Source organism: Thamnophis sirtalis, unplaced genomic scaffold (assembly GCF_051295495.1).
Source record: "Thamnophis sirtalis isolate CommonGarterSnake01/CBP01778 unplaced genomic scaffold, rThaSir2_p1.2 scaffold_9, whole genome shotgun sequence".
NCBI classification, from domain to species: domain Eukaryota; kingdom Metazoa; phylum Chordata; class Lepidosauria; order Squamata; family Natricidae; genus Thamnophis; species Thamnophis sirtalis.
Genome location: NW_028261389.1, coordinates 53,116,465 through 53,138,238, shown reverse-complemented (window position 1 = coordinate 53,138,238; position 21,774 = coordinate 53,116,465). Strand labels below are relative to the sequence as shown.

At 39.0% G+C, this 21,774-nt stretch overlaps 1 protein-coding gene across 3 annotated transcripts in view; it reads left to right on the top strand.

Moving 5' to 3' along the window:
• Nucleotides 1–20,524, top strand: part of CNTN1 (contactin 1) — a 284,705-nt gene extending 264,181 nt beyond the window's left edge. For all 3 annotated transcript variants that reach the window (XM_087723577.1, XM_087723576.1, XM_087723575.1), the window contains 4 exons: nucleotides 1,608–1,794; nucleotides 2,398–2,510; nucleotides 11,225–11,381; nucleotides 17,517–20,524. In XM_087723577.1, the coding sequence (XP_087579703.1) occupies nucleotides 1,608–1,794; nucleotides 2,398–2,510; nucleotides 11,225–11,381; nucleotides 17,517–17,596 (537 nt within the window). In that variant the 3' untranslated portion in view covers nucleotides 17,597–20,524. The remainder of the gene's footprint in view (nucleotides 1–1,607; nucleotides 1,795–2,397; nucleotides 2,511–11,224; nucleotides 11,382–17,516) is intronic.
• The last annotated feature ends 1,250 nt before the right edge of the window (nucleotides 20,525–21,774 follow it).

The window sequence follows — 21,774 nt, the reverse complement described above, 5'->3', positions numbered from 1 at the left end:
GTACAAACTTTTTTCTCCTGTCAACCTGCCAAAACCAAATTTTCTATTCCCCATCACTTCTGAGATGTTGTACTAATAAATCAGTAAAATATTTTAAAAGGAAAATATAGAGGTAGTCCTTGACTTAAACAATTGAGCCCAAAATTTCTGTTGTTAAGTGAGTTTTGCCCCGTTTTACAACCTTTCTTACCAAAATTGTTAAGTGAATCACTTCAGTTGGTAAGTTAGTAACCTGGTTGTTAAGTAAATCTGGCTTTCCCGTTGCCTTTACTTGTCAAAAGGTCACAAAGGGTGATCACATAACCTTGGGACACAACGGTCATAAATATGAATCAGTTGCCCAGCAACTGATTTTTGATCACATAGACATGGGGATGCTACAAATGTTGTAACTGAAAAACGGTCATAAGCCACATTTTTCAGTGCCACTGTAAGTTTGAATGGTCACTAAATGAACTGTTGTAAGTCAAGGACTTCTTGTACTCACCCACCTGGAATCTCTTAGCCAAATATCAAAGAAGCAGGAAACCTTACACCATTACCTATCTGGCAAATTGAATATATCCCTGGAGTGAGAATCATTTCCCCTTGGCTATCACTTATCCGTGTTCGTTCTCTCTTAAGGAAGCCTTGAGTGATTTAAAGCTTTCTCCCAACCACTCCAGTTCTTGTTTTGGGAAGATTCCCAGTCATTGTGCTCATTCATGCATGCACACCCCTCTACCAAGGTTGCAGTGACTCCACTAAAGTGATTCCCCCAAAAGGATTCAATCTAAATGGCGGAGTTGCTGGGAGTAAATGGAGTATTCCAGAATACCAGTTTCTATGGCTCAAAGGTGCTATTTAAAAGGCAAATGGACTTTCTTAGGTTTTTTTTTTCTTGAAAATGTTTTGCTTCTCATCCAAGAAGCTTCTTCAGATCTGAAGAAGCTTGTTGGATAAGAAGCAAAATGTTTTCAAGGAAAAGAACAAGAAAAACCAGACCTTTTGAACAGCATCTTTGGGACAGCCATGACCTGGATGATTGTGTCATGTCTGCCGTTCTGTTGGAAGTGGGGTGGGGGTGGGAAGGATGGCTTGCTGGCATTTTTCTCATGCTTTTGTTTTTGCTGTAAGTGTTTGGGAATTAGGGAGGGGACAGAGGGGTCTTCGGAGACAGAGCAGACTGCCTCCCACCTGTTCCAGCCAGGTTTCAAGATAGTCATGAGAATGAACCATTATCTGCCTAACACCTCAGAGTTCTCAAAACATCCTTGCAGCATCACATTGGCTGTTGGTGGACTGGCCAGGGGGTTGGGGGTGAAAGGATTGCTTTGTACTTTGCATGGGCTTTTTCAGATCTCACCTGATTTTACTGCAACCACACGCTCACACGCTCTCAGTTCAAGTTTTTTTTATTCAACTCAATGGAGCCAAGAGTCTTGCTTTCCTGAGGGAGCAGCTGGGCAGTGGGGCAAAATCTCAGTTTCTCTGTTGCTCCTGCTGAGTTAGTTCTGAAATCTGGTATGTTTTTAAATGTAAGTTTCCATTGATTTTGAAATAATAAGGAGTAATTATTCCAAATATATATTTCTTTTACATTTGACTTTTTTTTTTCATTTTTACAGATCAGTTACTGGTCCAGCAGTGAAAAAGAAATAGCTGCAAGTAGAGTGCAAGTGAGCAGTCAGAATTTTTCAGTTATGTTAGAAAACCTGAAACCTTATACAAAATATTATGCAAAAGTGGCAGCTTTCAATGCAGCTGGCATTGGACCGTACACTTATCCTTTGGACTTTGTTACAGAAAAAGCACGTAAGCATCTAAAGTAGGAGATGGATCTGAATAGTAAAGATAAGATCATATGGACATAGAAAAAGGGGACTTGTATCTATAGACTTCATAAAACAACACAATTTGTCTTAAAACTCCTTGCTCAAGGATGAGCTCAATGTAAAATGCCCGGGAGCTTGAAATATTCCATGTCTGATTTGTGGATATTGTAATGTTTTAATTACCTTTAATTATTATTTTTTTCATATGGAGTTGCCAGTTTTCTAAATGTTCTGTCATTGCTGGTAAATGATGCATATTGATAGATACTTAGACCTCTGGTGTAAAGTTGTTAGATCCTGTGACAGTATCATCTTGGCTGCATAGTTTTGCTTCTGTCCATAGATCACTGTGATGTGGTCTGCAAATGCTAGAGAGCAGCTGCATAAGATCTGGTGGCAATTTTTAAGCAAGGGGAAGCTATGCATAATTGTATAATTCAGAATGGGAAGTAGGTAGTAGATAATATCATTGGTGGATTTTACTTGGGGACATAAATAGACAAATGTGTTTGAGTGAAAGAATAATGTTTATAAAATTTAATTGTACTGGTATAGAATAAAGGGATATGCTATTTTTTTTTAGCTCCAAGGCAGCAACCAAGAATTATTAATGCTGTAAGGTCCGGTTCAAAGTACATCATCACATGGGAGCATGTTAAGTCACAGTCCAATGAATCTACTGTGAAAGGATATAAAGTAAGCTTGATATTTTTTTCCCACAAGTCTTTTTATTTCCATTTCATTCTATACAATCACATGTTTACTGTGCATAACCGAGGCATATAACATTGGGTAATAAACACAGCCCTCACTTTTATAGAAAATGCCCCCTACAATACAAACCCAATATACCGCCTTAGCCCACCATACACCCTCTTTCATCCCCCTCCAACTTTCATTCTTCCTTCTCTCATACTCCTCTACACCTACTTCCCCTCCCCCTCCATCTAACCCTAACCCTATCACTCCCTCTCTTAATCCATTCCCTCCCTTTCCTTCTCCTCCTCCTCTCTCTCACCCTCTCCACCCTCCTTCTTCTTTCACTCAGCTCCTCCCTTCGGTATACTTCTATTACCTTCCAATATATTCAGTTTGTTCTGTTTTGACACTAACATTAAAAAGCCACAGTATACAAGTGCAATCATGCTTTAAAATTTAACACATATTATATTTCCCCCCCTCCCCCCTCCCCCTAGATCCCCACCTCCCTTCCCTCCCCCCAACTTCCCAGAGCCCATACATGGTATAACTTTTTGACAATCACAGTCTAAAATATCTCTACATTGAACTTAGCTTCTTGCTGTTACCCAAATTTTTAACAGTTTAAGTTATTACTGATTTTAAGCATAAGCTATCTGGAGTTTCTTAGTCCCGTATTTGCTTTGTATATAATCAATCCATTTTTTCCAGTCTCGTTTATATCTCTCGTTTGAATGTTCTTTAAGATATGCTGAAATTTTTGCCATTTCGGCTAAGTTTATAACCTTCAAAGTCCATTCTTGAATTGTAGGCAGGTCTTTCTTCTTCCAGTATTGCGCCACCAAGAGTCTTGCTGCCGTTATTAAGTACAGAACCAAATAAATCTCTACTGCTACAAAGTCAATACATATACCTAGTAAAAACAGCTGGGGAGTGAATTTTATCCTTTTTTTGAAGATATTTTGCAGGATCCACCAAATTTTTATCCAAAATGCCTTAACATTACGACATGTCCACCATATATGAAAATACGTAGCATCAAAAGAACCACATCTCCAACATTTAAGCTGAATATTTGAATACATAGAAGCAAGCTTTTTGGGATCTAAGTGCCATCTATAAAGCATCTTATAAAAATTTTCTCTCAGATTTTGTGCTTGTGTAAATTTTACATTTCTTACCCATATTTTTTCCCATGTGTCCAGCATTATAGGTTCTTCAATATTCTGAGCCCATTTTATCATACAGTCTTTAACCATTTCCGTTTCTGAATCCATCTGTATTAATACATTATATATCCTCTTTATGTGCATTAAACTTTGATCTCTTATTTGTTTAAACAAGTTATCCTCAGCTAATACAAAGCCTGTTTTTTGGTCTATTTTCCACCTGGCCTGTAATTGGCCATACTGAAACCACGTTTGAACTACCTTCTCTTTTTTAAGTACCTCTAAGGATTTTAATTGCAACACCCCTCTTTCTATAATAAGGAGTTGTCTATAAGTGGTTCTATCGTGTTTTTGTTCTATATTCATATTTTCAATTGCATGTCTAGGAATTGCCCACATGGGCAATTTGTCATTTAGTTTATGTTGATATTTTTTCCAAACCCGCAATAAGGCATTTCTTAAAATATGATTTTTGAAATTCTTATCCAGTTTTTTGTTAAATAACAAGTAAGCATGCCAACCATATACCAAATCATGTCCCTCAATATTCAATATTCTGTCATTGGTTAAATGGATCCAATCACTAATTGCAGATAAGACCACTGCATCATAATATAATTTTAAGTTTGGTAATTTCAATCCTCCTCTTTCACGTACATCTTGCATTATTTTCATCTTTACTCTCGGCTTCTTTCCTGCCCATACAAATTTGTTGATACCCTTCTGCCATTCTAAAAGATTCACATCTCTTTTGAGTATTGGTAACATTTGAAACAAAAATAAAAAATTTGGTAAAATATTCATTTTCACTGCCGCTATCCTTCCCAGCAAAGATAAATGCAGTTTCTCCCACCTTTTCATCTCCGTTTGTATACTATGCCAGAGTGGTTCATAATTATGCTTGTATAATTTCCCATTTGAAGTTAAAATATTAACTCCAAGATATTTGACTTTTTTAACAACCTCACATCCTAACATCGCTCCCAATTCTTCCTTCTGTTTGGTATTCATATTCATTGCTAATATTTTGGTTTTTCCTAAATTAATTTTAAATCCAGAGACTTGACCATATTGATTAATCATATTCATTAAGACCTTACTGGATTCCTGCGGTTGTTTCAATATTATAACCAAGTCGTCCGCAAAGGCGCGGACTCTGTATTCTTGCTGTCTGATCTTGATCCCTTTTAAAGCATCCAAGCCCCGTATCTTATTCAACAATACTTCCAAAGTTATAATAAACAATAGTGGGGACAAAGGACAACCCTGTCTTGTACCTTTTTCTATTTGAAAGGAATCTGTTAAACTTCCATTGACTATAATTTGGGCTTTTTGCTGCTGATATATTGCACCAATTGACCTTAAAAAGCCATCTCCTATCTGCATTTTTTGCAGCATCTTCAACAAAAATTGCCAATTGACTCGATCAAAGGCTTTCTCAGCATCCAAAAATATGAATGCGGCAGGGATTTGATTATTCTTTCCCAAGTATTCTAAAGCATTAATAATTAACCTGACATTGCTCTTCATCTGTCTGCCCTGTATAAAACCTGTTTGGTCAGTATGTATCAGTTGTTGGATAACCACCATTAACCTATTTGCTAATATTTTAGTAAAAAATTTATAATCTACATTAAGTAATGAAATAGGTCTATAATTTTTCGGCTGAGTAAGATCTTGGTCTTCTTTGGGTATCAACGATATGAACGCTGTCTTCCATGAAGGGGGCACTTTGCCTTCCGATTGAATTTTATTAAATAATTCTCTAAGAGGTTCTACCATTTCTAACTGTAAGTTTTTATAGTAAACAGCTGTTAAGCCATCTGTACCTGGTGCTTTCCCTAGCTTTAATTGTTTGATTACCTGCAGGATTTCCCCAGAGGTTATTGGTTGGTTCAACCTATACCTATGTTCTTCGCTAACTAGGGGGATTTTCTCTTTATCTAAGTATTTATTTATGTCTAAGTCCCTAATTTTGTTCCCTTTATACAACTCTGTAAAAAATTCTCGAAATCCCTTTTGGATCTCTTCCTGTTGAAACACTTCCTTCCCTCTGTAACACAATTTGGATACATTTCGAGTTTTCCTTTTTTTCCTAATCTGATAAGCCAACCACCTACCGAGTTTATTTGCATTGCAGAAAGTATTATGTTTGGCATATAATAAACTGGTGGCTACCTGGTCAGAGATCAGCATATCAAATTGAGATTTTAATATGGAAATTGCTTCTTTAGTCTTTGTATCACCTGGGTTCAGTATTAATTCCTGCTCTTTCCCTTTAATTTCCTCTTCCAATTCTTTACGTTTTTGCCCTTGTTTATGTCTATGTATTTTGTTTATATTTATCAATACTCCTCTCATATAGGCTTTGCTTGCATCCCATACATATTCCATAGGTGTACCCTTATTCATGTTAAAAACAAAGTATTCAGATAACAATTTTTTACAATCATTAACATACTTTTCATATCTGAATAAATTTTCATTCAGCCTCCAAGACCTTCTTGCCTGAACTACCCTTCCCAGCTCCATCCAAACTGGGTTATGATCCGAAAGGACTCTGGCCGTAATCTTTGTCTTCTTCACCCTAGAAAGTAAATCATTAGTAATTAATATAAAATCGATCCTTGAAAAAGATTGATGTCTGTCGGAAAAGAAGGTAAAGTCATATTCTTCTGCATGCCTTTCACACCAAACATCTCGCAGTTCGAAGTCGTCCATCATGTCAAAAAAGGATTTGGGTAATTTAGCTCGGAATTTAGTATTCGGGCGAGATGTCTTCTTAACTCTTTTGGTGTCAATCACGCCATTCCAATCACCCAATAGTATGCACGACTTAAAGTCCCACTGTACTAATTTAGCATGGAGATTTCTATAAAATCCATCTTGTTGTTGATTAGGAGCATAAATTCCCAAAAGCAATGTCTTTTTCCCTTCTAAGATTAAATCTAATGCGATATATCTTCCAAAGGGATCTGCTTCGATTAGCTCTGCTTTAATGTCTTTCCTTAAGTATACTACTATACCTTTTTTTTTCCGTAGCAGAGGTCACAAAATGTTGACCAAGTTTGGGATTGAACAAATATTTTTGATCAGTTATTTTGATATGAGTTTCCTGCAAACAAATTATGTCGTTCTTAGACTGTTTAAGATAATGAAATATTTTCTTTCTCTTCTGTGGAGAATTCAGTCCATTAACATTCCATGTCAAAATCTTAGTTGTCATTTTTGGTTGCCTGAAGCTTTTTTAGAGCCTCCCGCATGGCCTGTCTCACCTTTGGTCTGGCTCCTCCCACAGCTTCTGAGCTTGTTGCTGTAGCTCCTTGATCAATGGCCGATGATTGTGGAGATTGTTGCATTGTGGCTTGTTTTTCTGTTTGTCTGGTGGTCATATGGTTAGATCTTTGTTCCTTAACCCCTTGCCCTTCCGGGAGGGGGAGATGATACGTTTTGTCTGGTGATTGTGTAGTTTGCTGTTTCTCTTGTCCTGCTCGTGGTTTTTCTCCATATCCCGATGGTTCAGGGTGCCCCACTTTCAAAATCTTATGATATAAATCTCGAGCTTTCCATACAGAGTTGAGACGATATCTTTGCTTATCAAATGTAACTATAATGCCAAACGGGGCATCCCATCTGTACTGTATCTGGCGCTTTCTGAGCTCTTCCACCAAAAAAGCATAATCTCTTCTGGCTCTTAGCATTTGAGGTGGTATCTCTTTCAAAACCATCAAATCCTGTCCGCCAATTTGAAGCTTGGTATTGTAGGACTCTTGTAATATCTTATTTCTGGATTCTCTTGTAACAAAATATATTACCACGTCTCGGGGGAGTTGCTTTTGTTTTGACGCCCAAGAATTGACGCGAAAATTTTTATCAATCTGCCAATCAAAATTGGATCCCGGTCTTCCCACCAGACAGTCAAAGGCCTCAGAAAACATCTGCTTTAAGTTCTCCTGTCTCTCTTCACGCAGCCCCCTAACTCTTAATGCAAGTTCCATCTGGTTATACTGTATCATAATCATTTGTTTTTCAGCATTTTCAACTTTTCGTTCCACCTCTTCGGTTTTAGATGTCAAATTAGTTTTAGCTTCATTGAGAATCTCTAAGTTATCTTCCATTCCAGAAATATATTCTGTCAGTACATTTACAATTCCCATCATATCATCATTCATTTTGGTAATCTTGGTATCAAATTTATCATATGAGACTTTTATCTCATTGTTTATCTCATTCCTTATTTCATCTCTGAACTCTCTGAGAGCTTCCAAATTCTGTTCCCTTGATTCTCTGAACATTTCCAGCAAAAATTCTTTCATTAATACATCTCCACTAGGGGGCATAGAAGGTGGGGGCTGTGACTTTGTGCCAGGTATGGGAGAGGCAGATTTAGGAAGTAATTTCGCAGGATTCGATTTGGATGCCATAATATCTTTGCTTCAAGCACTTAATCAAACCATTATGCCGAGAAGAGAAAAGAAAAAAAATTCTCCGTTTTTTGCCAAGAATTTTATGGAGGATTTCAAAAGGCTGGCATTACACCAAAACAGTTCAGCAAAACAAAACAAAAAACAGAGAAAAACCCTGTTTGGAATGTCTCTGTGTCAACAAAGAGCCTTTGAGAACTTTTAATTAGATAAGGGAGAGTCTTCAAAGGAATGAGGCTAATTAGATCATGAAAGGCTGCCAAAATATACCATCATTGCAAATACAAAAGCTGGAGAATCGCCATCTTGAAAATAAATACACAAAAGAAATTTTTTAACACTGAAGCTTGAGTTTTCCTAAAAAAACAGACGTAAAGTTCTCAAATATGAGCACTGCTTGTATTAATTTCATAAAAAAAATAATTTCAATAATTTGTCCTAAGAGGGGGTTCTTCGCCTTGTGCCGTTAATACAGCAGAGAAATCTGGCCGGAGATGACTTAGCTTAAAAAAAAACAAACCCTCGTTTGCAGCAGAAAAAAAAGCTGCAAACTGCAAGGAAAAGTTCTTACCGGCTGAGCCGCTCACTGCAATCTTCTTGCCTGAAATTTGAGTTATCTAAAGGATGTTTAATTAGATAACGGACCAGAAATCTGGGAGCGGCTCAATTAAGCCGCTGCCGACGGCCAGATCCCTCCCCGGAAGTCAAAGTAAGCTTGATATTGAAATCTTTTGGGCATAACTGGGTAATGCTGGCTGTTTTGTTGCCCTATTTGAATTGTGTGTTCATAAAGTAAATTGCTATTTAAAAGGAAGAGAGTTAAGTGATATTTAAGAAAGGCTATCTTAGACCATAAAAAGCAAACTTAAATTTGGTTCCAGTGAATACAGGAATCTTATGAAATTTCTCTCAATATCTATAATACTGATAATTCAGCTAATTCTTAGAAATTATCTTCTAACATGAGCACTGTTCCCTCTAAGGTGCGCGCACGTGGCAAGAAAACCCCGTGCAGCAGTTTCTAACTGCCGTGCAGTGATTTCTGTCAAAGCAAACGTGGGGAAGTCCTTTGCAGGTGGCTAGAACTGGCCGCCCGCAAAGGACCTCCCCAGACTTGTTTTGATGAGCACGGAGTGACTGACGGTAGTTTGCGCTGGCCGCGGCCATTCAAACTAGCATCAGTCGCCCCATGTTCAGCAAAGCAAGTCCGGGGAGGTCCTTTGTGGGCGGCCAATCCTAGCCCGGCGCTGTGCCTGAAATGAATCCCCAAAGCCCCCGCCGCCACCAGAATATCTGCTGCCGCCTCCTCCTCCTCCAACAGCACCACCACATTGCTGCCAAGCGCTGCAGCTGAGGTGAAGCCACCAAAGCTCCTGCTGGCGCCCCCGCCCATGGCAGCGGCGGCAGTGCCTCCCCCTCCACGCGGAGCACCTCAGCTGGCCCCCGCGTTATCTCTCCCCCTTCCTCCTCTGCCGTGCTTTTGAGGAGCCATGAGGCTGCGGGAGCTAGTAGGAAGGCAGCGGAGGTGGAGGCGGCGGCAAGGGGACCCAGAGCCCAGCTGAGGTGCTCCGAGTGGAGGGGGAGGCACGCAGCCGCTGCCATGGGCGGGGGTGCCAGCGGGAGCTTTGGCGGCTTCACCTCAGCTGCAGTACTGGGCAGCAAATGTGGTGGTGCTGTTGGAGGAGGAGGAGGCGGCGGCAGCAGTTGTTCTAGTGGCGGCGGGGGCTCGTTGGCCTGCCCCAGGTGAAAAAAAACTGAAGATGCACAGATCCACGCAGATGACGTCAACTTGACTGCAGGAGGAATTCTGGGAGTTGAAGTCCACAAGTCTTAAAGCTGTCAGGTTTGAAGACCCCTGGGGTTTTTTTTCCTAAAGGGTTATGGGTGCAAGGATCTTGTAACTTGACAGCTTTAAGACTTGCATGCTTCTATTCCAGAGTTTCTGAGCCAACATGACTGGAGGAGGAATTCTGGGAGTTGAAGTCCACAAGTGTTAAAGCTGTCAGGTTTGAAGACCTCTGGGTTTTTTTTTTCTAAAGGGTTAGGGGTGCAAGGATCTTGTAACAACAGCTTTAAGACTTGCGTGCTTCAAATGCCAGACTTTCTGAGCCAACATTTTGGTTGCTAAGCAGGAGCGTTGTTAAGTGATACTGATATTATATAACACTTTTAATTAAGCGGATAGCTTGAATAAACATAACTTTGAGTTTCAAATAATACTGATTTTGTTGTTGTCTTAGGTGACATCTGTGAAAAAAATTCAGGTGCTCAGGCATGAAAATATGCCGCTCAAACACTATACTTTTCTGCTCACACTGAAAAAAAATTAGAGGGAACATTGAACATGAGCCCTTGACAAGATATAAAAATAAGCTATAAGGCAGATAAACATACCTATGAATTCTTATTTTTTTACACTAATAAGTGTAAGAGTAATTAATCAACATTTGTATTAGTATCTATTATGCTCAGCTCTGATTCATCTTCTATATGATGACATGCATGTCACTTCTTTTCAGTGGTGGAAAAAAAGGAAGCAGACTGGAGATCAGTGTAGGCCAGGGGTGCTGGCTGGGGAATTCTGGGAGTTGAAGTCCATAGGTCTTAAAGTTGTCAAGGTTGGACATCCCTTGCAGTGTCTAAGCAGCGATTGCTTAGGAAATCTATTTGGTACTTTCTTCATTTCAGCAAGAAGGAAACATTAGGAACAATGGAGTACAGAAAAAGAATGAACCATAAAGAAGATAGGGCATGATTGCTTTCATCTTATATAATTCCTTACATGAAGTGTGGAACTGTTGCTGTTTACTTCTCATAACAGTAATTGGCTAATGCGGTTTGTATGCTCTGCTTACACAATAGAAGCAACAGAAAATTTAAATATACAGGTTACTTAAATATAATTTGCTAATGTTCTCTATATAAGCCTTAAAAAGGGAGTGGAAGCTTTTCACTTTTATTTACAAAAATGTATAAAAAATGGAATATCATATTGATTCAAGATAGCATTTATAAATATTTTGCCTTGATTTTTTTTTATAATGACCTGGAGAATTAATTTGTTCGATGATGTTTGTGAACTTACCTTGCCATGCTATTTTTTATTATTCTCTAAAAGGTGCTCTATAGACCAGATGGTCAATTTAATGGTACACTCTTTAAGACCGGTAATCACTATATAGAAGTTCCTGCACCAGTTAAAGGTCAGTACATTGTTGAAGTTCGGGTCCACAGTGAAGGGGGAGATGGAGAAATAGCTCACGTAAAAATTCCAGGTATGTCTAATGAAAAAATGAAATTGTATGAAAGATGTTATTTTTTCGATAGTTTAAATATTTTAATATTTAGCCAACTTTAAGATTTAAAAATTTAACAGTGTTTCCTGGTGTCTTTTATATATGATGGAAATAATTGGTTGAGAAATATGAAATATAAATAAATAAATATGTACAGTAGTCATTTATTTTCAAATAATTGTCTAACAAAAATATTTTATTTGTTTTCTAGTTATTCAAATAGTTAATATATCATAAATATATATTTCAGTGATTGAGAGAAGCAAATTAGCAATTTTTCACTAACAATCCCCTTCCCCAAATCTTGCTATTCTTCTTTATTGTGGGGCTGTTTCTGGAAGGGCCAAACAAACAATGCTGGTGATGAAGCCACCAGCAGAGTCCCAGGAAGTGTGAAGGTCATCCTAGCTAAAGAAAAGTAGGGACCTATATTGCAGCAATAGGGGCAATAACAAAGATATCTTTTTATTTTATTTTTGAATTTTTTATTATTATTATTTTCCTTCTACAATACCTTACAGTCATTATATCAACATTATTATGTCATCATACCTGTACATGTAAATATTATTTTAAACCTTTATACACAGTTCTCTCTCTCTCTCTCTCTCTCTCTCTCTCCCTCTCCCTCTCCCTCTCCCTCTCTCTCTCTCTCTGTGTGTATATAGTGTTTTGGCTTAATCAATTTTATTCTTGTCTTGCAGCCATTTGTACCAATTGTTCCAAATTTCATAATATTCCGACTCTTCTTTGTCCTTTAATTTTAGTGTTAATTTGTCCATATCTGCACAATCCAAAATTTGGTATTCATTATAGAAGATCGGCTAGAAACAGGAAACAGTTTAATGCAAGAATTAGAAAAATATGGAGATGTAGCAGGGTTAAAGATTACTAGAGAAAAGACTAAAATGATAACTAAAAATTTGAAGGAAGAACAAAATAAAGAATTAGAAAGAATAATAGGACTGCAAGTGACAAAGAAAGTTAAATATCTTGGAATGTGGCTAACTGCAAAGTTCTCAACTATAAAAGAAAATAATTATACAAAATTAGTGCAACAAATAAAAAAAGATCTAGAATTATGGGGGAAACTACAACTATCATTATTAGGGAAAATAGCAGCAATAAAAATGAATGTATTACCGAGGCTATTATAGTTATTTCAAACAATCCCCATAAAATTAGAAATTTTTTTTTTATTGAATTGAACAAGATTATATTAAAATGTATATGGCAAGGGAACAAAGCCAGGATAAAGTTGAAAGCTCTACAGGAAGACAGAAGCAGAGGTGGTATGGGACTTCCTGACTGGGAACTTTATTACAAAGCAGCAGCATTAACATGGATTAGGGATTGGATAAATTTAAAAAATAAAAGAATACTAACATTAGAGGGCCACGATTTGCAAACAGGATGGCACTTTTTCCTATGGGAAGAGGGTAAAAAGAAACAAAAATTCTTTAATAGACACTATATTAGAAATGCAGACATGGCTTTCCACTATGGAAGCCATGACACATCCCAATACACTAGATCTATCGAAAATGGTTAGACATAGTGAAATTTTAGACAGCCAAGGAAATTTGAAAACAAATCAGGAAATAAAGGAGCAAAATATAAATATAGACTGGTGGTAGGGGTGGGTTTCAAAAATTGTTTGAACCTACTCTGTGGGCGTGGCCTCCTTTGTGGGAGTGGCTTGCCACCCATGTGACCGGATGGGAGTGGCCTGCCACCCATATGACCTGGTGGGAGTGGCTAAGACGATGTTATTACTAGATATTACTAATCACTAGATATTATTAATATTACTAGATCATTATTAATGCATAGATAACTGCGGGACATTACATACACACACACACACACACACACACACACAAACACATACACACAAACTATGACAGTGCCAGGAAAACACAAAAAAATAAGAATTCCCCCCCCCCCAAAGACTGCCAATGAAACTAGTTTTTTTTTCCTAAGTCTAAGGACAGGAAAGACAAAGTCACTGGAATAAAATTCATCAAGGCAATATGGAAAATTATAAAGGACAGGTGCTCACAGAACCATCAACCACCTCAGAATTACCTAAACAAAGAGGGTGAAACACACTAAATCTGGCAAAGCTGCCTTGCAAGAAATCTGGCCTGCCCATAGAAAAGCAGCCACTTTGAGACACATAAACCTGGTCTGAACACTTAAAAGCAACATATTTCATCACAAAGGAAACATTTGCAAAAAGGAATAACATTTCTTGTAATAAACATTCTATAAACAATAAATAAATAAAAATTCCCTAAAAATAATTAAAAACCACCACATTCAGAGAACACCAAAGGACCCCACAGTCCTCTCCCTTCTTATCCTTTTCTTTTTTGTCCTAACTTTCTCCTCCTTCCCCCCAACCCCACTTCCTTCTAGCACTGATGATGTTACCTAGTTTGGTAATGAAATGCCTGTAAGAAAACCACCAAGCTCAGAAAGCAGCAATGATCCCACTATCCCCCACCTCCTCTTTCTCCCTCTCTTTCTCCTTTTTGTCTTTTCTCCTTCTTCCCCCGCAACCCCACTCCCTTCTAGCACTGATGATGTTATCAAACTAGGAGTGCTGGAGAGGAGCTCTCACAGGGCGAAGAGTTTCCCACTACAGGCGCAATCTATCTGCAGCCGTAAATGACTGCAAGCAGCAGCTTCAGGCACCTGCTCGCAGCTGACAGTTGCGTTTGGGAGCGGAGGTGGTGACAGCGGAAGTGGGCATAGCATAGGATGTCCTAGAGCCCAGGAACCTTCGCAGGGCCAGGAACGACTGGAAAACAAGCCCACGGCCGCTTCCGAGTGCCACATCTTCACTCCGCAAGTGGCAGACGCACCTGTTGCGAGGCCGTCCCATTCTCCAGCCTGGCCAGGGAAGACAGGAGCCCTTCATGCCTGCCAAGCCTTCACACAACGTGCCACCTCGGTCGTGCCAGGACAACCTTCCACGCACCCGCCAGCCCGCCCACTGAGTGGTGACTGGGTGGGTGCCGGGTGAGCCCCACTGCCCCGGCCACGTGGTGCCCACTGCTCACCTTGAAGGCAACATTGTGGAACTCGCCACTGCTGCTGAGTGAGGACTGGCTGGGCAGCACCCCCCATTAACCACCCTCTCCTGGGCCATGCCCGCGCCCCTACCTGGCCCGCCTGCTGAGTAGGAGGCAGTGGGAATGCGTTGCTGGGCGGCCGGCAGGGCGGAGGTGGGTGCGGTGCTGCCGCACTTGCCCTTGGAGCTTTTCTTATGGACATGTTGGCTGGCGCTGCTTCAGGGTACCCCGGGTGCCGGCTCCTCTGAGCACACCCCATTCCCCCTCCCAAGAAGACCATTTTCTTTTTAAAAACGCCTCTGCAGACGATCTTGAAAACCTGTGAGGTTGCTTTGGGAGGGGGAAGACAGGCAGCATTCCCCCCACCCCATCCCTGGTTGCCTGCAGCCTCGGAGCCTGCAGCAAGTTGCACAGTAAAGGCAATTAAAAACTTATAGCAATAGCAATAGCAGTTAGACTTATATACCGCTTCATAGGGCTTTCAGCCCTCTCTAAGCGGTTTACAGAGTCAGCAAATCGCCCCCACAATCTGGGTCCTCATTTTACCCACCTCAGAAGGATGGAAGGCTGAGTCAACCCTGAGCCGGTGAGATTTGAACCGCTGAACTGCTGATCTAGCAGTCAGCTGAAGTGGCCTGCAGTACTGCACTCTACCCACTGCGCCACCTCGGCTCTATAGCAACTTCTCTTGCTCTTGAGAAGATTTTCTTTACGGTGCAAAGGCTTGCTTTAAGGCTGCAGGCTCCGGGGCTGCAGGGACCCAGGGAGGGGGGCAGGGGGAAATGCTGCCCATCTGTCCCCTTCCAAAGCAACCATGCAGGTTTTCAAGATCATCCGGAGAGGCATTTTTTAAAAAGAAAATCCTGAAAAGCCACCAGGCAGCCGGTCTTTTTTGGGGGGGGGGGAATCCCCAGAACCAGGAGCACAACCCGCACGGCTTGTTCAAAGAGCAAAAGAAAGGGACAGGAGAGGAGTTTGGCTGTTTGAAAAGCCCCGCTTGGAACTCCTCTCCTGTTCCTTCTTTTGCTGTCTGTACATGCAGTGCGGGTTGCGCTCCCTTTTCTTTCATAGCCAGCTCGTTTCCAATTGGGGGAGGGGGGAAGAAATCATTTTTTTCCATCCCACTCCATGGATCCCCACCCCAATTGGAAACGAGCTGGCTATGAAAGACAAGGGAGCACAATCCACACGGCTTGTTCAAAGAGCAAAAGAAAGGGACAGGAGAGGAGTTTGGCTGTTTGAAAAGCCCCGCTTGGAACTCCTCTCCTGTTCCTTCTTTTGCTGTTTCTACATGCCGAGCATGTCGCGCTGCCTTGTCAGTAAGGGCGCTTTGCAGCGACAGGGGCCAGGAGTGATACCAGCATTCCCGGAAGTTAATTACTTCCGGATTCACCGACCATCCGGTCCGTGCGAACTGGGGTGATCCGGGAGGAACCCACCCCTGACTGGTGGCCATACCGTCAACTACAATCGAGATACAAAAAAGATGTAAAAGAATATGGCACATACACAGAATTACAACAAATAGATAAAAATTTAATTTTCCCGGAAAATAAATTCATAACAAAAATTTACAAATATTTATTAGAAGTAACATTAGAAAAAGAAAAAGTTAAAGGTTGCATGATACCGTGGACCAAAAACTTTGGACACAATATAGATCTAGTGGATTGGGAAAGAATTTGGAACACAAATTATAAACTAACACGATCAGTAGCACTCAAAGAAAATATGTATAAAATGTTTTATTATTGGCATTTACCATCAACGAGATTGGCTAAAATGTACCCAAACATGAATCCAACCTGCTGGAAGTGTAAAAAAATACAAAGGACTTTCTATCACATATGGGGGACCTGCCAAGAAACTCAAAAATATTGGACAAAAATTCGGAAATGGGTGCAAGAAATTACAGGAGAACAAATAAAATACAAACCTGAACTCTTTCTGCTGGGAATAATCAAAGGGAAATATACAAAGAAAATTAAGTACATCTGCTGACCACAGCTAGAATAGCGTTTGCCCAATGCTGGAAACAAAATAATATCCCCTCGGACAAATTAGTGAAGATATCATTTTATATTACATGGGATAAACTTATTCTACTGTATTTTACTGAGAAAACTATGTGAACAGATTATAAAATAATGGTGTAATGTTGGATAATGAGCCTCCAGTTTGATAGGGATCCACATTCTTCTAAGGAATTGAGGATCTTTCAGAGTATTAATAGTATAATAATGGTTAGATATAAATCTTGGCAATGTTCTGCTACTGATATTATAATTCAGGAAAAGAAAATCTAAAACTGACAATTTGATATTGATAGTTCATTATTGATATTGATCCTGGAGCGGTCACTCTTCTGAGCCCTAGAAACTACTTCCCAAAAATGTTGTCAAAAAAACAAACTGCAGGAGCTTGTCTTTGTAGTTGTCAGGAGTAAAGTCTAATTTGAAATCACACAGAGGCAAAATAATAACCCTTAATGAGGAGAAACATGAATATATTTAAAATAGGACAAGAGAATACAATTTGGGGAAGAATCTTTAGAACCATGATGGTGAACCTATGGCACATGGAGCCATATTTGCAGCCCTCAACTCAGGCGCACATGCTGATTTCTGGCCTTCCGGAGGGCTGGGGGAGGCCGTTTTCATCCTCCCCAGGTTTCAGGAAATCCTCCGGAGCCTACAGAGGGCAAAAAACAGGCCCAATGGCCCAACCGGAAGTTTGAGAATGGAGGCTTTCCTGAAGCCCAGGCAGGGCGAAAATCGCTTGTGCATGCATGGGGGTGGGTGGGTGTTTGCTTGTGCATGTGCAGGTGGGAGTCGCTTGTGCATTCACAGGTAGGGGGGTCACGCACATGCGCAGGTGGGTGGGCACACACACATGCGCAATAGCGTGCGCAAACAGTTTTGACACACTTTTAGAAAAAGGTTGACCATCACTGCTTTAGAATATATCTGTTTTACTTGTAGTCTTGCTTAATCTTCAATCTTTGTATAAAATGCAAACCTCTTTGATTTTCCAGGAGCTGCTGCTGGAATATTACCTAGCTGTCTTGGTTTATTGTTGCCTGCCCTTGGTATCCTTATCTTTTTGAAATTCTGAATGTACCTGAACATGTCTTCAGTTTAGTGCAAAGGACTGAACCTAAAAGAAATTCTTCTTTTTTTCAATTTCTTGAGGCATTGTCCTAAGCCAATTATAATTCCAAGTAAATTATCTTCCTGATTTAACTATGGAACTTCAAGGACTGAGACACCCAGAAACTCCTTCATCAAGCAACTCAAGTTTTAAAAGTTTGAGGAATACTTTTTAATATGTTCAATTATGCCTTATGAAACACTTCTGCTGATCTGCAACAGTTGCATGATTCAGTCCAATGGGGCAAGTTACAGTGTAGTGTTAAATCTAATAATGTAAGCTGTATAGTAAAAATAAAATCACCACACATAGGTGCTTTAACTTTCATAATAAATTGTGAAAACATAATAGAGATTGAAAAATTGATTGTATGTGGTATATGTAGAAGCAACTATGTCTGTATGTACTATCCTATCTGTTTTGTGTACTGCATTTGTTTCTAATGGCCCCTGTCATTTCTGACTTTTCAGGTTTTTAAAGATACAGTCAAAGCAAAAGCATTGTACTCATTTTACAGCTTTTGTACTTGAAGTGAATAAATGGATTGAAAACACTAGAATGCAAGTTAAGGAGTAAAAGACTTTATTTCTGGATCCATTAATAAGTATTAACGGCAAAGGATTCCAGTACCTTAATTATATAATGGGACTTCAACTCAACATATTATTTTAAATAATGCAAATCAAGTGGGATTTATTTCAGTCATAGAGAAGTTTATTTTGCTGTAGATGATCTTAGTAGTGTGGGAAGCCCTCGCCCCCGAAGAATGAAATATTTTGAGGAATATTTTAAAAGGCAGAATAAAATATTTCCCCTAAAAGAGAAATAAAAAATCTCAAGGGAGGCAGAAACTCAGAGCCCCAGCTCCCAGCCCCCAAGCAAATACTGAGGAGGCAGCTTTTAGAAATGCAAATTTGGTAATCCATTCAAGATAGGATATTTTGAAATTCCCTGCAGCAAAGTCTGAGCAAAGACAGAGTGATAGGATTAGCCCTCACTCAAGATCCAAAACAGGACAAAAGCCATTAAGCCACAGTAGGAATTATTGCAACACCCTCAGCAGTCCAAACTTCAACCAAACTTAGCTCAGACAAACACCCAGGATTTGTACTTTGCCTATAGAGCCAGCTATGACCCCTATATAACTCCTACATGACCCCATGGGAGTCTGACAATAGCCAATAGAATACACATTCTTGAACAAGAACAAGAAGCTCAAGTGCAAAGCCCAAGATTAGGTATAAAAAGCCCTCCCTCTCAACTCCATTTTGTCAGTTGCACCAGAACCACAAACATGTGGTCCTGTTCATCAATAAATGGCCCTCTTTCTAATCAGCCACCAGCTTCCATTTTGTCTTTAGCGTCTTTCTTCCAAATTGGAACTGAACCAGATGGATATTTCTTCCCACAATAGCTATATAAATAAATTTACTTTTAGTATTTTATCTAAATATAATTGCACATTTGAGTAAGTTGACTTCTATCCAAATGCATAATTTAGATATTAATATTAGACACCTTATTTTTATTAATTCATTATAAATATGATGGAAATTTGAAAAGTAATTATCTGATTGCATAAATATGAATATAGTATTTAAAATAGTGTTTAAAAATCAAATCAAATGCTGTAATAACAACTTTTACTTTTAAGCAGTAAAAAGAAAACAGATTAGCAGTTAACAAAATCTATCTGAAAGGAGATTTTTCCCTCTCAGACACATATTGCTTTCTTTGGGAAGGCCAACCTGGAGGAAAATGATTTGCATTTTCCAATGAATTAACATTGTTTTACTTCCTAGAATTGTAAATAAGAGTTGTAATGTCCTAATCCAGTTTTCCCTATTTAATTATCCCAAGAGATAAATTCATTACAATTCAAAAAATAGAGCTCAATTGTTGTTTCCTTCAAGTATTTTTTCAAATTTAGAGTTCTCACAAAAGTTAAATAATGTCTTTGTTCTGACTGTTTCTATGAGGTATTAACTTTTTTTTAAAGGAAAACTTACTTCTTTCAGAAACTATGGGTGTATTGAGAATTTGGTATGAACCAAAAGAAAAAAAAACTGCTCAAGTTATACTAAATCATTGGTTCAATTAATAGTGCAAATGTCGGATGCTTCCAGAATTATAAGCTTGGATCATTATTTTATTATCAGAGCCTTGCTAGCTGCTTTAGAAATAGAATTTAACTTTTTAGAACTGATACTGTAGATGCCCATAATGATACCGTCCATGTGAAGCAAGAATAGATCTATCAGTACTTTACACTTGTTCTTTAATTTGTATGACTTTGTATCATATATTTTAAAACTCTAGACTCTTCATGCAAAATATCAATAATACCATTTTACTTTTGTTACAGTTTGAAACTTTTTTAAACAGTAGGTCAAAGAATAATTTCTTTTTAACTGAATGTTAGAAGATTCATAAATGTTATTCATAATTATATACTTATTTGAAGAAACTAAAGTTCATGCATAAGAAACTAATGTCTTTGGGAGTCTTCTATATATTTGGATTTGGTTTACTTTTATGCAAGGTATCTCATATTTTATATAACCTACATTCAAATTTTTCTTTCTTTCTTTTTTTGCCAAAATGCATATCTGCCTATTGAATTTTTAACACATGATAAAAATATCAAAAGTAGATATTTTTGCATGGATAACATTTGAAAAATCAAAGCACATGTATTTAATTTAAGATGCAATATATTTGAGCTACATTTCATCGCTCAGACTAATGAACTAATCCCAGATTTTCATTGTTCTATACAGCTGTACAAATTTTACTGAAATACTCAGTTACCAACAGTTGTTGGCACAACTAATTATATACTGTATCATCTGGTTTACAACACAAGGTTCTTAATTAAAGTTTATATAGATACATTGCTTGTTTGTTTGTATTTCAGGCAATATTGATATTACCGGTATTTGATATCGGTAAATATTTTTTTAAGTTACTTTTTATCATCTTTACTCTTGAATAGACCAGAACTACACTTTGTTCATTTTATGGTTGAAAAATAAATTATAATTAAATAAATGTATTAATGGTACTCCATTATAACAATTGTCATTTGATTTTTCCAGAGCCTTTAGATTTCTTTGTATACGAGAGGTATAAAGGGGAAAAGCACATGATTCATAGAAATAAAGTGTCGTAGAATTTTTTTTGTGACATATGGATTAATCAATAATTCCTTTAATGTTACTGATTTAATACATATATTTCTCAATAATCTCAATTTTTTTATTCTTTAATTAGGAGCCTGGTAGTGCAATGGTTAGAATGCACTACAGGTAATATTCAGGTTACAAATGTAGTGGACCCTGCCAATTACATTTGTAACTGAAGAATTTATTGATTGGCTCATATTAAATGAATGGATCATTTGTTAATTGAATGCACAGGTTGTTAAGTGTACATGAGGTATCTCAGGGTGGTATGACAATGGGGGAGCCTAGTGCTGGAAGAGGCTACCTGCTTCCGATCACCCAACTTCTCCCCAAAGCCACTGAGATATCTCATGCTTCCTTGAGGTCCCCATAGCTGCTCCCCTCCCCCCACATCCTACCACACCGGGTCTCCAGGCATTAGGCCTCCTTTACTGGCCTCCCAGATTCCTCCCTAACCTGTTTCTGATAGCTCACTTACCTTTTCAAAGATTTCCAGAGCTCCAGGCTGACCCACTCCCTGAATCTGCTTATTCAAACCCGCGATCTAGCAGCCAACAGGAAGCTGATGCAGCACCGCACAGGCTGGGACCAAACGAGGCTTGCAGAAATGCTGATCTCATGGCAGAAAAGCAGAATTCAAGTACTGCTGAAACTGTAAGAACTTGAGATCTAAGGGAAACGGCTTCACTAGCATCTGAGTTCTGCTTTTCTACCATGAGGCCAGCATTCCTGCAGTGTTCAGCATTCATCGGGCTGAACTACAAGCTCCATGTTGATTGGCTTCCACCACCGCCTTCATGCCTCAATCCCTGAAGCTGCTCATTCAAAATAGCCACCCAGCAGCCAGCAGGAAGCTGCTGCAGCCCCACTCAGGCACTTTGTGCATGAGGCCTGCAGGAAAGCTGGCTTCATGGCAGAAAGGCAGAAGTCTTTTCTCGTGCCAGTGAAGCTGTTTTC